Source organism: Berghia stephanieae, chromosome 3, assembly GCF_034508935.2.
Source record: "Berghia stephanieae isolate SIO BIC M18660-M18661 chromosome 3, UCSD_Bste_1.3, whole genome shotgun sequence".
In the NCBI taxonomy this organism is placed as follows: domain Eukaryota; kingdom Metazoa; phylum Mollusca; class Gastropoda; order Nudibranchia; family Aeolidiidae; genus Berghia; species Berghia stephanieae.
The window spans coordinates 34,828,314-34,843,881 of record NC_088362.1 but is presented as its reverse complement, the minus strand read 5'-3'; the positions used below and the strand labels follow the sequence as shown (position 1 = coordinate 34,843,881).

Below are 15,568 nucleotides of genomic sequence, written 5' to 3'. Positions count from 1 at the left end.
AGACACCAGGGACGATCAAACTATCAGCCCGTTAAATAGCTTCGGTACTTCAAATCTGTTTTTGTCAAAAGAAGTTTGATTATCGCTGGCAGACAATTTATCGAGAATTGGTCTCGGTAGGTATAATTAAAGGAAAAGAAAAGAAAGAGAATTTGAACAAGCACGTGCCGTCAATTTTTATATTTACGAAGCGTGCCTCTAGTTGGACACTCCTGTACATTTGCAGTTACAAACTCCAGAGAACAAAGAGTTACTTATATTGTCTTCCTGGAATAGGTAAGAACTCTACTTTCATTTTCGACTTGGTAATTTACTTGGTTCCCCTCCAAGTCCAAGTGTGTCATATTTTTACATCCCACTTTCGTAAGCACCGGCTTTCGGTATTATTTCTTTCGTCGGCTTTGACCTTTTTAGGTGTCTTATGTTGGTATCTGACATTTCCACTTTACATCTCTCAACGCGAAGTAGCAATTCGGACTCGGGTCTCTCTCTCTCTCTCTCTCTCTCTCTCTCTCTCTCTCTCTCTCTCTCTCTCTCTCTCTCTCTCTCTCTCTCTCCCTCTCTCTCTCTCCCTCTCTCTATCAATCAACAGTTGTGTAGGGTTGTCTTTGAAAAGTTCAATCTAAGGACATTGACTCCATTAGAAAGTTAATATCAAAAAATTGAAACAAAAATAGGGGTGGGATTACTGTATGAGTATGATGTTATTTCGAGTTATAGTTATGGATTGGAATTCTACTGCATTCTCAACAAATAACTGTGATACCAAAAGTGCTTATGCCCTTTTCTTTTCATATTTCAGTTTCAGGGGTCATAATGTCAACTGAAGAGATTTTGAAAAGGGAATTGGGAACAACTCTATTCGATAACACAGGCATTGGAGGGAGAGGATGTATAAGTCAAGGGACAGCCTATGATACTGACTTTGGGAAAGTTTTCGTCAAATTCAACGATCAACCAGATGTAACCTTTCTATCAGAGTATTTTTAATGTTTTATTTTTTCTTTCAATATTTGATTACTTTTTTAAAGAAGCTTTTATATGCGCAATATCCTCTAAAGGATCCCAAAGCATTCTAAGGGGTCCCAGGCCAACAGCAACACTTGCCGTGAAGGATGAGATATGGCACCTGTTAGATGCTATTACAATTTTCTGACATAAAAAAAAACACACAAAAAAAACAATGTTACTCATTTGAATTTTCATTTGTTTGGACAATAAAGTCCTTACTATTATTATTATTATTATTTTTATTATTATTATTATTATTATTATTATTATTATTATTACGTAGTGTTTTTATGCACCTCCGTTGACGGTGTATCTTAACGGATCGTTTTTATACACCTCCGTCACGCATGCGCATTCCACCCAATTTCATTAGCGATATTGTGTTTCTTCATTTGGACATGGCGAAAGTTATATTGTGACATCTGTAGGATGTCTTTGTTAATAAATTTATATAAAAATATTAATAACTTAAAAAAATCGAAATATAAAACCAGAAAATAGAAGTTGCATTGAAGGTAAAATAATGTTTGAGAAAGACCTTATTAAATGTGAAGAACAGTCAGGTGGCTCCGTAGCGCAGTGGACAAAGTGTCAGACTCCAACTTTGAAAGTACCGGGTTCGATTCCCAATGTTGACCCTTTTTTTTTTTTTTTTTGGATTTTCTTTGTTTTTGTTTGCTTTTTTTTTCTTTCTTTTTTTTTTTCAAAAACTTTTTATCATGTTTTTAAAAAAAAAACTTCGATTTTAATTATCTAAAATTATTTATTTATTTGAGATCAGTATTTGTGTGCCATGTTTCTTTTTACTTTTGATTTTTTAAATTATTGTTATTATTCTTTAATTTATTATCATTGTACATCGGTAATCACTAAGCAGCGTGCTAAACTGCAATCTAAAACTATTTAAACCTCATGGACGTATGCAGCAACAACTTTACCATCACCGCCAACGGAGGTGCATAAAAACGGTGCGTTTTTGTACACCTCCAATGGAGGTGTATAAAAACGGTGCATTTTTGTACACCTCCATCGGAGGTGTATAAAAACGCCACCTTATTATTATTATTGCTATCACTGGGAGGTGGATAGATCGTCTATAGGGTTTTAAAAAAAACTTCAACTTGGAATTGACATCAGTCCGGATTTGTGATTGGGTCAAGTCCTCTACCAATTGAACTGAAAAGCTACAAAAAAAAAAAAAAAAATTTAAACAAACAAAAACCAACAGAAATAAAAAAACAAACAAAATTGTCCAGTAAAACGATCTCAAGAAACTCTTGATTACCTGGTCCCTGTTCAGTCTCTCCAGCATTTCCAGCCCACAGATCCCCATGGAGCAAGGCTGGTTCAATTGTCAAATCACTAAACATTTTGGGAAGATTGGGAAGGAGGGTAGCCCAAGCCTCTGCTGCTTGTCTGTCACCGTACTGATTTAAACAACAAAGTACTGAATACTCAGAAACACGGAATACGAGTCATCATCATCATTGCCTTTTTCACCCTGGGTCAGGATATAGGCCACAGACAAACAGTTTCCATCCTTCTCTATCCTGAGCTAACTTTTTTTATCTCATTCCAGGTCTTACCACTTCTCGGTATATCAGCTTCTTTAATTCTTCTCCATGTTCCTCGTGGCCTTCCCCTTGATCTTCTTACTTCCCTGAGGGTTCCAGTCCAATAATTTCTTTGTTATACAATTATAACAATTATTTATACAATTATTTCATACAAAAGTTATCTTTTTAAAAGTTTAAAAGTTTTACATATGAAGTTCTCTTGATAAGATTAATTTAAAAAGTAGTTACTTCTGCATTATAAATTCCACCAGAGATAGAACTTGGATAATTATGATTATGATAAGAAATATATTTAATAATAATTTTGTACACAGTAAAACTACATTATACCATCACATCTGGAGCTTTGACAAAATTGACAGCATGAATTGGTACAGATAATATACAGTTATCTATGCACTTTTCCTTGTTCAACTTTCCTTATATTAACAAGCAAAATTTTTATCTTGTATAGTAACATGTTAGTCATCCAATACACACCTTCTCTTCAGCTTGTATTATTATACATTGTGTGGTTAGAGAATATGAGTAAAAAGTCTTTTCCAAGGACTCAACTATGTGCCCATAAGATCAAGACTCAAAACTGGGCCCAATCACTATGTCCTGTTGTGTCATATCCCACGACCAGAATATGCTTAATGATATAACAAATTTTATTCAAGATGACCGTGTGTTTGTAAACAGATTTATCTGCAACTTGTTTTTCGCTCGATATCTTTTTTTAAAAATATTAATTTGGGAATCAACTCATGAATACAAATATCGTATAAAACTGACTATAAAATGATCAATCTAGACTTGCACCACTCACTCACAAGGTGCAAGTCCTGTCACCTTTGTTGTATCCTTGATTCACTGCCTTCATTGAAACTGTTACTTTCTCTATGTGTTCACCCCATTTGAAATTTTTAATGTCAGGGCAATCCAGTATTAAACTTTGATGTTACTGAAGAATGATGAAATAGCACTGTAAAAACACCTTTCTTCTTTTTAAAATATGGGTCAGATAAATAGTGATATCTGACCGATTGATGATGTGGTGTGAAAACAAATTGTTTCTGGTGTTATATCCCATCAATCGTACCAATTGGTATTCATAAATTTTCTTAGATATTATAATGTGTTATATTACTAAGACGATTATTAACTAAAATTGGTAATGTATTGACCTCAAGGAAAGACTCGGTATTTCAGCTCTGGGGTAAATATACTTCCTGATATTGTCAAAAATAATTTTTTGTGACCAATAGTGTTAGTCCAGTATTTTGTCGGAGTGAAATTGATACAGAGAATTGAGCTACAGTCAAAATGATCAGATTATGAAAATTAATAATTTAATATTTTTGAGGTTTAAAATCTCAATCTCACTTTCTTCAATGTAAGTCAAGTATTGAATTCATCTCTAATTTCATTATATGAGCTGAAAATTAAATTTCATGCCTCAGGTTCACTTGGAAGTAATACTGTTTAGAGACGATTGGTCACATTTTTCAGCATACAATTCCGTAATTGTTTTTTTTTTAACTAATTGTTTCATATTTATATAATATTTGAATTTTAGGCATTCCAAATGTTTGAAGGGGAATACCACAGCCTACAAGCAATGTATTCAACATTGACAGTTCCTGTTCCAAAGCCAATAAAGGTTTGTGTTATTTTCTGTCCAGTGATTTGTGACCCATCACCTGCAACCAGTATGATGTACCAGTGCCAAAAAGTGACTTTTTAAAGTTAAAATAGCCAGATATATCAGATTTTAGTTTTTATCAATTTTAGTAACAATATTTATCGATAGCATATAAATTGAATCGAAGTTTATACTCAATTTTTGGCAGCTAAACCACACGGACATAAAACTGAAGGCAGTAGGTCATATATTGTAAATTTTACAGTTTTAAAAGCGTGAAATTCTTTATCCCTAACTTGTGACTAGAGCCCAAGTCTATAGCAGGTCTCTTTATGTCTGGTCTTATGATTAACCTAACTCCCCATTCCTCGTTACTGCTATTAATTCAGTTGAGAAATTTTAGAAAACAAGAAGCATAAATTTATGTTAAGGAATTAAACTTGCCATCAGATAACATTGGAAAAAAGGTGAGGCTTGCATTGTATGAAATGATGATGTAGAAGTAGAAGATGAAAGAATTTCTCCTGAGAATTTAGGTTGACAATTTCATAGTCGAACACCTGATCATGAAGATTGCATAACCAAGGTTTACTTTTCAGCCAAAATTCATTTTTAATTGTGTACTCTCTTAAAAACTGTAGGTACTGAAAAATCCAAAAGGTGGAGCCATGCTTGTGATGGAGTACATAGACTTTAAAGGCTTGAGAAAACATGAAGAAAGGCTAGGAGAGCTCATGGCAAGGTGTGGAAAATATATGGGTGATATTATTAACCAGTTAACTGGCGTATTCTGAAAAAAACTTGATTTAAAAAATTGGCCAGAAAATTCATCGAAATATCAATTGCTTTAAATTACCCTCATCTTGGCAAAAGCTCTCATAGCCTGGACTTTAAGGAAAACCTCATGAAGTCCCAGGTTTGAGGGTTTTTGCCAAGATGAGGGTAACTTAAATCGATCGATATTTGAAGGACGAGTTTTCTGGACAAATTTTTAAAAACAAGTTTTCCAGAGTACGGCAGTTAACTGATTAAGGACAAGAGGGCTATTCCACGTTTTCAGACTCCTAATTAGAATGTCCACGTTTCATTCAACTTAGAATGTCAATGTTGCATGTTAACCCATAAATTCTAAAAACAAAAACAAAAATGTTCTTGAAATGAAAGAGGTCTTAGATAATAAAGATGGCATCAAAATAACTTTTTGAAAGCTTTCTGTCATATCGTATAGCTCCCTTGTCCTTGAAATTAACCAAATATGTTACTTTTTTTTATTTTTGGATAAAATTTCGCATAGATTAGATTGATAAGTCTAACTATCAATCCTTGTTACAGCTTATCATTCATTTGAAAAAAAAATAATACAAACAAGAAGCAGAATGGTACCTTAGGAGTTAGACTCGCCATCAGATGTTTTTGGAGAAAAGGTGAGGAAAGAAGATAATATAGTTGCTTGTCTGAAAAAATAGTCACAAAACCGGTTTCAGAGGGTACAAATATAGAAAGATTTTCACTGCAAATTTAGTCCGTCTCATTTTTTAAAAAACTATAATTTATTTAAATATCTAAATCATCTCAGCATAAACTTGAGCTTCTTGGCTTCTTTTTTCCTTGCTTAAGCTGTCAGATATTTAGAGAGTCTTTCAGATATCGTGACTGAATTTTAAAAAAATCATCAGCTCAAATTGGTTACGCCAAAGATGATTTGTAATGTTGACACTCAATTGGTTCTATTTGCCGCCCCTCATTATTAGAATTCCCTACAACAACAAAAAAAAAAAAATAAATAAATAAAGAAGTTGAGGTGGCAGAAATGAAGATGTTGAGATGGTTACTTGGCTGGACAAGAAAAGATAAAGTGAGAAATGAACAAATTCGAAGGTTGACTGAAGTGAAGAATGTATCAATGAAGATGAGAGAAGGTAGATTGAAATGGTTTGGACATGTAAAGATACGAGAGAGGGAGTACGTGGGAAGGAAAGTATTGGACTTACAAATAGCGGGAAAGAGGAAAAAGGAATGCCCAAAGACTAGATGGTTGGATAAGGTAAAGGACAATATGAAAGACCTGGGCCTGGAGGAAGAGGATGCTCTGAACTGAGATGCGTGGAGATGTGGCATTCATTATGGCAACCCTGCAAAATGCGGGATAAGCTGAAAAAAGCAGAAGAATCTTAGTTTTCCTTACCTCCATCCCTCAGGCCATCCTCATTCCTTCAATCTTTTAAAAGACAATTAAAAACCCACTTGTTTAAAATGACAAGATATGAAGTGAGTAGAAAAGTGCCAGAAGACAATAGAGAATAAAAAATTTTTTCGCGTCGGTGGTGGGGTTTGAACCTGCGACCTTATTGGTACGACAACTCCGCCTGGCAGGTGAGAGCGTGGCTCTACCGTGTGAGCTATCCACGAACACAAAAATATTCGTTTCAAACCCAAAGTCATTTCTAGATCCCTCTCTCACCCACTTCTTGAGATCGCCGATTCGTTCACACCACCATCGCGAAGTAATTTTGACCAGCAGTTAAGCTTAACAGCCAATATTCTCATCACAAACATATAACATAGAAACGATTGAGACATTGAGTATGCTCCGGTGTATGGGGTGAATTTTTAATTCAGAAAAGCGAGTGGAGCAGGCACTTATGTTGGTAACAACAAGATATGAAGTGAGTAGAAAAGTGCCAGAAGACAATAGAGAATAAAAAATTTTTTCGCGTCGGTGGTGGGGTTTGAACCTGCGACCTTATTGGTACGACAACTCCGCCTGGCAGGTGAGAGCGTGGCTCTACCGTGTGAGCTATCCACGAACACAAAAATATTCGTTTCAAACCCAAAGTCATTTCTAGATCCCTCTCTCACCCACTTCTTGAGATCGCCGATTCGTTCACCACCATCGCGAAGTAATTTTGACCAGCAGTTAAGCTTAACAGCCAATATTCTCATCACAAACATATAACATAGAAACGATTGAGACATTGAGTATGCTCCGGTGTATGGGGTGAATTTTTAATTCAGAAAAGCGAGTGGAGCAGGCACTTATGTTGGTAACAACAAGATATGAAGTGAGTAGAAAAGTGCCAGAAGACAATAGAGAATAAAAAATTTTTTCGCGTCGGTGGTGGGGTTTGAACCTGCGACCTTATTGGTACGACAACTCCGCCTGGCAGGTGAGAGCGTGGCTCTACCGTGTGAGCTATCCACGAACACAAAAATATTCGTTTCAAACCCAAAGTCATTTCTAGATCCCTCTCTCACCCACTTCTTGAGATCGCCGATTCGTTCACCACCATCGCGAAGTAATTTTGACCAGCAGTTAAGCTTAACAGCCAATATTCTCATCACAAACATATAACATAGAAACGATTGAGACATTGAGTATGCTCCGGTGTATGGGGTGAATTTTTAATTCAGAAAAGCGAGTGGAGCAGGCACTTATGTTGGTAACAACAAGATATGAAGTGAGTAGAAAAGTGCCAGAAGACAATAGAGAATAAAAAATAAAAACCCCACCACCGACGCGAAAAAATTTTTTATTCTCTATTGTCTTCTGGCACTTTTCTACTCACTTCATATCTTGTTGTTACCAACATAAGTGCCTGCTCCACTCGCTTTTCTGAATTAAAAATTCACCCCATACACCGGAGCATACTCAATGTCTCAATCGTTTCTATGTTATATGTTTGTGATGAGAATATTGGCTGTTAAGCTTAACTGCTGGTCAAAATTACTTCGCGATGGTGGTGAACGAATCGGCAATCTCAAGAAGTGGGTGAGAGAGGGATCTAGAAATGACTTTGGGTTTGAAACGAATATTTTTGTGTTCGTGGATAGCTCACACGGTAGAGCCACGCTCTCACCTGCCAGGCGGAGTTGTCGTACCAATAAGGTCGCAGGTTCAAACCCCACCACCGACGCGAAAAAATTTTTTATTCTCTATTGTCTTCTGGCACTTTTCTACTCACTTCATATCTTGTTGTTACCAACATAAGTGCCTGCTCCACTCGCTTTTCTGAATTAAAAATTCACCCCATACACCGGAGCATACTCAATGTCTCAATCGTTTCTATGTTATATGTTTGTGATGAGAATATTGGCTGTTAAGCTTAACTGCTGGTCAAAATTACTTCGCGATGGTGGTGAACGAATCGGCGATCTCAAGAAGTGGGTGAGAGAGGGATCTAGAAATGACTTTGGGTTTGAAACGAATATTTTTGTGTTCGTGGATAGCTCACACGGTAGAGCCACGCTCTCACCTGCCAGGCGGAGTTGTCGTACCAATAAGGTCGCAGGTTCAAACCCCACCACCGACGCGAAAAAATTTTTTATTCTCTATTGTCTTCTGGCACTTTTCTACTCACTTCATATCTTGTTGTTACCAACATAAGTGCCTGCTCCACTCGCTTTTCTGACTTGTTTAAAATGTAATTTATTAATGATCTATTTGTTTATGTGTAGTATTTCAATGTTTCCATGTTAAAGTATACAGGTGCATTGCACCTAGACAGTTTTCTTCCTCTTATTTTGTTACCGGGTGCATTGCACCCAGCCGGGGTTGACCATGGTCAAAATTCTGTTCCTGAATAAAATTTTACGTTTTTTGAAAATAATTCCTATAATTTGCTTATGTATTTATAACCACTATGGAAACGCACATTCTGAATTTTAAGGAAGAAAATTGATTCTGGGCTAAAATATCTACAGCTGTTTGGTCGCTCTGGGTGCAGTGCACCCATCCATTCGGAATAGGGCTAATAACAATGTAAATCGCTTGGTGTCTGTTTAAATGGAGTAAAGCGCTATAAAAATTGCTATTTATTATTTTGTATTGTTTTCAGTCTCAAACATTTTAATTGAAGGTTCTGGAAAACCCAAAAGGTGGAGATTTTAGACACATTTTTAAATATTTAATTTGTATTGTATCGTACTGTTTAAGACCTAATAGGTTCTAAAAACCTTTAAATGCTGTGTGAAACTTTTATGCATAGATATCATTTATCAATTATATATATATTTTCTGTTTTCCAATTCATTTCAAGACTTCATCAACATAATACACAACTGAAATCTAAAGCAGGAAGGTCAGCTCAGTCCATTCACAACAAAGGTTCACAAGAAGAAAGTGAAGATAATGCTGACCAGCAAGTCCATTTTGTGTCACAGTTCGGATTTCCAGTGACTACCTGCTGTGGTTATTTACCTCAAGACAACACCTGTATGGATTCTTGGGTGGTGAGTGGTTTCTATCACTATAAATATATCAGGACACTTTTATCATGTGGAAATCACAGTAGCTTAGTCAGGTATCCACCACATCATAACAAAGACTGGTTTTAAATCTTGGTTAGTTTCATCATCATCATCATCATCATCATCATCATCATCATCATCATCATCATCATCATCATATCATTATATCATCATCATCATCATCATCATCATCATTATTATTATTATTATTATTGTTGTTGTTGTTCTTGTTGTTTTTGTTGTTGTTATAATTATTATTATTGTTATTATTATTATTATTATTATTATTATTATTATTTATTATTATTATTATTATTATTATTATTATTATTATTATTAAGGGCTGGTAAAGGGCTGTAGTCGAGAAAAGAAAAACCTGAAAAATTATCATGTGTCTATGACTATGATTGTTTCGTTGAAAGGCATTCTAGATTCTATATATATTAGACGTTGGACTCTTTGCCCATTTTTATTACTTTCATTCCTGTTCTTGTTGTTGTTGTTGTATTATTCTTTTCAAGTTGCATAATTGAAATGTCCTCATCTTTTTCATCAGGACTTCTATGGCAGGAGAATTGACCTGAATATCAAGAGAGCTCAAGAGAAGGTGTGTATTGGATGACTAACATGTTACTATACAAGATAAAAATGTCGCTTGTTAATATAAGGAAAGTTGAACAAGGAAAATTGTATAGATAAATGTATATTATCTGTACCAATTCATGCTGTCAATTTTGTCAAAGCTCCAAATGTGATGGTATAATGTAGTTTTATTGTGTACAAAATTATTATTAAATATATTTCTTATCATAATCATAATTATCCTGGTTCTATATCTGGTGGAATTTATAATGCAGAAGTAACTACTTTTTAAATTAATCTTATCAAGAGAACTTCATATGTAAAACTTTTAAACCTTTAAAAAGATAACTTTTGTATGAAATAATTGTATTCCGTGTTTCTGAGTATTCAGTATTTTGTTGTTTAAATCAGTACGGTGACAGACAAGCAGCAGAGGCTTGGGCTACCCTCCTTCCCAATCTTCCCAAAATGTTTAGTGATTTGACAATTGAACCAGCCTTGCTCCATGGGGATCTGTGGGCTGGAAATGCTGGAGAGACTGAACAGGGACCAGGTAATCAAGAGTTTCTTGAGATCGTTTTACTTGACAATTTTGTTTGTTTTTTGTTTTTATTTCTGTTGGTTTTTGGGGGTTTTTTTTTTGGGGGGGGGGGGGGGGGGGGGGGGGGGGGGGTTTGTAGCTTTTCAGTTCAATTGGTAGATGACTTGACCCAATCACAAATCCGGACTGATGTCAATTCCAAGTTGAAGTTTTTTTAAAAACCCTATAGACGATCTTACAATTTTGTCAGACAGAGACAACACTGTTAACAGCCAGGTACTCATTTTACACCTGAGTATGGTCAGAGAATGTGAGTAAAGAGACTTTTCCAAGAACTCATCAATGTGCCCTGCAAGGCTCGAACCCAGGACCTTCCAATCCGAAAGCGAGTGTCATACCACAAGACCACATAGCCGCGCAATGGAAAGAGAAAGACAGTATTTGGTGGAGTATCTTCTCGATATTCAATTAATTTAAAGACAAAGAACTGAACAAGTGTGTATAACAGGTGCCAAACAAAGCAAGAAAGATTACTACAAGAAAAAAAAAATCATCCCAAAAAATCAGTCTACCTCAACTTGGAATTGAACCTCAGACCTTCAGATTAGCGGTCAGACGTGTTACCATTACACCTCAGAAGGTCTGAGGTTCGATCCCCAGTTGAGGTAGACTGATTTTTTGGGATGGTTTTTTTTTCTTGTGTTTTTATTTCTTGCTTTGTCTGGCAGCTTTCATTCATACTTGTTCAGTTCTTTATCTTACACCGGTGCCTGCTCCTTAATTGCTTAAATTGAAGACATGCCACTGTCATTCAAGTTATAAGGAAACCACACGACCAAAGTACAGTGGAATTCTGATAAAGTCAACACTCCTTGACCACAGAGATTAGTTGACTTGTTAAGCAATGTTAACTTTTTCTATTGTCAATGGTTTAGATTTAGATAAAGAACAGAAAATAATGTGGGACCAACAAGTGTTGACTTTGAACAGAAGTTGACTTTAAGAGTGTTGGCTTTATGAAGATTCCACTATATTCCAGAAATCAGTCATCTTCGGGCCACAGAAATTGTACTAGAAGTGATACAGTTCTCTCCGCTGAATCGCACATCAGATAATCACACACTCCGCTTAATCGACACACTCACCTGAACTCCCGAGGGTGTGCGATTAAGCGGAGTCGATTGTACTTCATACTCTATCAAAGGATTATTGTAGTCTTTTGTGCTTCTGTTTGATAATGGAAAGATTTTCACCACTCAAGACAAAGACATTCAAGTTTCAGAATTTTGTCACGTGTTGTTTGATGTTTCACTGAATGATTGAAGAAAACTAAAATGAATGCATACAAAAATTTATTTTATCATCAGTGGTCTTTGATCCAGCTTCCTTCTACGGCCACTCGGAGTTTGATCTGGCAATATCCACAATGTTTGGAGGTTTTGGCAGGAAATACTTCACCTCATATCACTCCATCATCCCCAAAGACAAAGGTTTTGAGGCCAGACAGGATCTATATTGTATGTTTCATTACCTCAACCATTGGTAAGTAGATTATTTGTGACCCGTTCCATCAATATGGTGTTATGTCAGAATGAACTAGATGAGGAAAAATGAGCTTTACACGAAAACTGTCATATTCTAAAAGATGTGTATTTAAAAATTTGGCCAGAAAACTTGTACTTCAAAGATCTATCGATTTAAATGGCCCTCATTTTGGCAAAAAACTGTCATACCTGGGACTTAATTTATTTTTTTTTAAAAGATCTCGTAAGGTTTGAGAGTTAACTGGTTAATGATGTCTAAATGATCAAAATTAAGAATTTTAAGTTTTGTAGAAATACATAAGAAACATAACTGGGTCTCTTCATTCAATGGAGGCACAAAAATTTCTAATTTAAACTTAAAAATAATATTTTAAGCACCATGTCCACTGCAACATAGATCTAATAGTGTTTTGAGACTGTTGCTCACTCACATTTGTCTGGTGCCCAGGAAAACCCATCTAAACTTACCAATCTTTGAAAACAAGACATTAATTGCGTCATGAAGCTCAGGCATTGCGGAGTATTTTGCAGTTTATTCTATTGATATCTTAATTAGAACCATAAATATGGCATTTTATAAACGCCCAGATGAGACAACATAAAATTGAAAAAATATGATGCGTAAATGATGGAAATATGAGAACTATAATTTTTGCAATTTTAAAAATCAGTATTGGCCGATGCACAAATTTTCTCAGGCATTGTATGTATAGTACTTCATACGCATTGAGTAGCTACTGATTTTACCTAAATATTGATACCACACATACATAGGTCGAAGGTGCAAAAATGGGAGTTGGAGAAACGTTGACCAACGTATTTTCAATTCTTTCAGCCTCAGATTTCCGTTTGATGTGATGGTAGGATGATTAAATTACTTATTTTAAGCATTTATAATTTGTCCTCAGTGATTTTCTTAGTATTAATCGATAATTAGGTTATCGCAGATAATTTTTCAGCTGAAAATTTAAAAACTCAATTTTTTAGGTTTTCCCATGTATCTCGATTTCACTTTGTTAGACTTTGACCGGGTTTTCCTAGGCCTTCACATAGTTTTAATGGTACTTTCCTTTAGTAAGGGATCGTGCTCTTTCATCTATTATTCCCATCTTTATCTACTCTTGGTCTTTATCTTGGAAAGAAGAGACTTTGTTTGGCTAAAGGCCTGGCTGGGATCCTTCACTGAAAGAAGGGCAGGTGGATATTGGGATATTGGGTCTATGGGACGTTTTCATAGAAAATGTTGGGGTTTTTTTTTTCTCTTTATAAATCCAACCTTTCTATGATGTTGTATTGTTTTAGAAGTAATTTTGATATGCCTCATTCTTGGTAGGTTGGTTGGGATTCCTGGTTGGGTTATTTTTCCCCCCTTGTATATCATCTTTTGAGTGACTGTTAGCACTGGAAAGGTGCTAAAAATAAATCTTAGTGTCTCATTTTTGATGTTGATCCTGTGCCAGCATTCTTCAATCGGGCTCAATCTATATCCAATGCAACAGTCATCACCTTTTAATCTCTTATAATTGTTACAACCAGCTTTGCAACAACAAAATCCTGCAGCTCCCATATAACAGAATTATACATAAAATTGAAATATCCCTTTAATGTCCCACCACTCAGACCATATGAAAAAAAAAAAGACCCCAAAAAAACCCCACGGAAAATATTTTTTTAAAAATGAAATAATTATCAATTGATTCTGAGCTGTGAAAAACATAGCTGGATATTTATTTTTTCTATCATAGCTAATAAGATGAACATTTAACAGGGTTACCAATTAAGGAGGCAAAAATTTACTCAACTTTTACGCTAACACACAGACTGACCCCTTTCTGAGCGTTGAACTCCAGTAAAAAGACATTATGTACTTCCTTCTTTTCCGTTTAGCAGGTGATTGGAAAATATACTAAAGGTTTATAACATACTGAATTCCGTAAATGTACAGAAAATTAAAATTGGCAACCTTGATTTACTTACGACACATGTCATTATACAGCTGTCTTGTGAACTTCTCTTAATGATTGTGATGATTTGTTACAACACATGTAGACTTGTCACCAAACTTGTGAGGATTCCACCAAAGAAAAGAAGAAGATGAAAAGTTAATTCAAAGACTCCCACTTAAATATTTCAAACTTCACCCCCCCCCCCCCCTCCCTTTTTGTCAACAAGAAGTGTCTTCACCTTTTCGCCAACTCCAGCTTGTAACCTGGTAATGATGTCATCTGGAAGGTGTGTGAAAAGAAAGGCAATGGTTACTGTATTTAATAGTGGGCTGGAATTTCTTTCAGTAATGCTGATAAAGATCAACTGAATTTCAATAACCAGCAGATTTTTGACCAATCAAAACATGGAATTCGTGATACACCTTCACACGGTTCAGACAAACATATTTAGTTCTTTATAAACAGTAACGTGAATGAAATCGACTGCTCTATGATCATTGTTATTGTTTTTATATTGCCAGATGGGTGACTAGTTATCACACAATTTTCTTGATCATATTATAAAAGTTTACACATAGTTTTCAGTGTTGGTTCCATTGATCAAGCGGTAGAATAGTGGGTATTTTACTTAGACACATACCACTGATAATAAAACCTGTGTAGTTTGGTATGTTTACCAATCAATGCCATTGTTTACATTGTGACGACTGTCCGAGAGGGGTGGTTGTCTAAGTGTCTATTGGGTTGTTAATGTGATGTCCAGTCTAGTGTATATGGCATTAAACTGCAGGTATATTTTATTGTCTCCTAACAGGAATCATTTTGGAGGTGGATACAAGAATTCGACCATACAGCTGCTTAAGAGCCTAGTCAAAAGATTCTCTTGAGTGACGATTGGTGTCAGCCCTAAATTTGATGTTGGGATGTAGTCAATGCAATGAAATTGGTTCTTACGACACCAAAACCTCGTTGGGCATCAGGACATACTTATTTGGTGCTATCATGAGTTATCAGTATATTGAATAGTTATATCTTATTTTGATACTGCCTTTCTGATCATCAAGATGATGATACAACAAACTTTTACTTCATCTTCTCGTTCAGTAAGCGACAAGTAAAGGAAAAAAAAAACCACCTGCCCACTTTACACCCCCCCCCCCTACCTCCCTTTTCCTTTAGCTTTATCCAGGCAATAGAAAGTAGATATATTTTGTCACCACTCATCGACACACGGTTGGTGCCTTGATGCAAAAAATAATGAAGCAAGAGATCTCAGTAGCGAGTCTAACCAGTAATTAGGAGGTCAAGGTTCAATCCCCAGTCGAGAGTGGTTGACGTATTTTTCATATAATTCTTTTTGCTTTGGCCCTGTACTATATTGAGAGTATGCCGATGACGTCACGCATTTACCATCCACGGTTACTTCCCTTGCACTAAGAGCACTGTAACTTTCTATCGCGTAGTTGTTTACATGAGAGAGAGAGACACAGAGA

The 15,568-nt window shown here is 35.7% G+C and overlaps 1 protein-coding gene across 1 annotated transcript; it reads left to right on the top strand.

Annotated features, from left to right (window-relative positions):
• Nucleotides 1-126: 126 nt before the first annotated feature.
• LOC144967620 (ketosamine-3-kinase-like) lies at nucleotides 127-15,568 on the top strand. Its single transcript, XM_078905131.1, has 9 exons — nucleotides 127-363; nucleotides 803-963; nucleotides 4,150-4,233; nucleotides 4,857-4,957; nucleotides 9,252-9,444; nucleotides 10,019-10,069; nucleotides 10,456-10,597; nucleotides 11,953-12,127; nucleotides 14,890-15,568. The coding sequence occupies exons 2-9, from the start codon at nucleotides 817-819 to the stop codon at nucleotides 14,960-14,962; spliced, it is 966 nt and encodes a 321-aa protein (XP_078761257.1). The 5' UTR covers nucleotides 127-363; nucleotides 803-816; the 3' UTR covers nucleotides 14,963-15,568.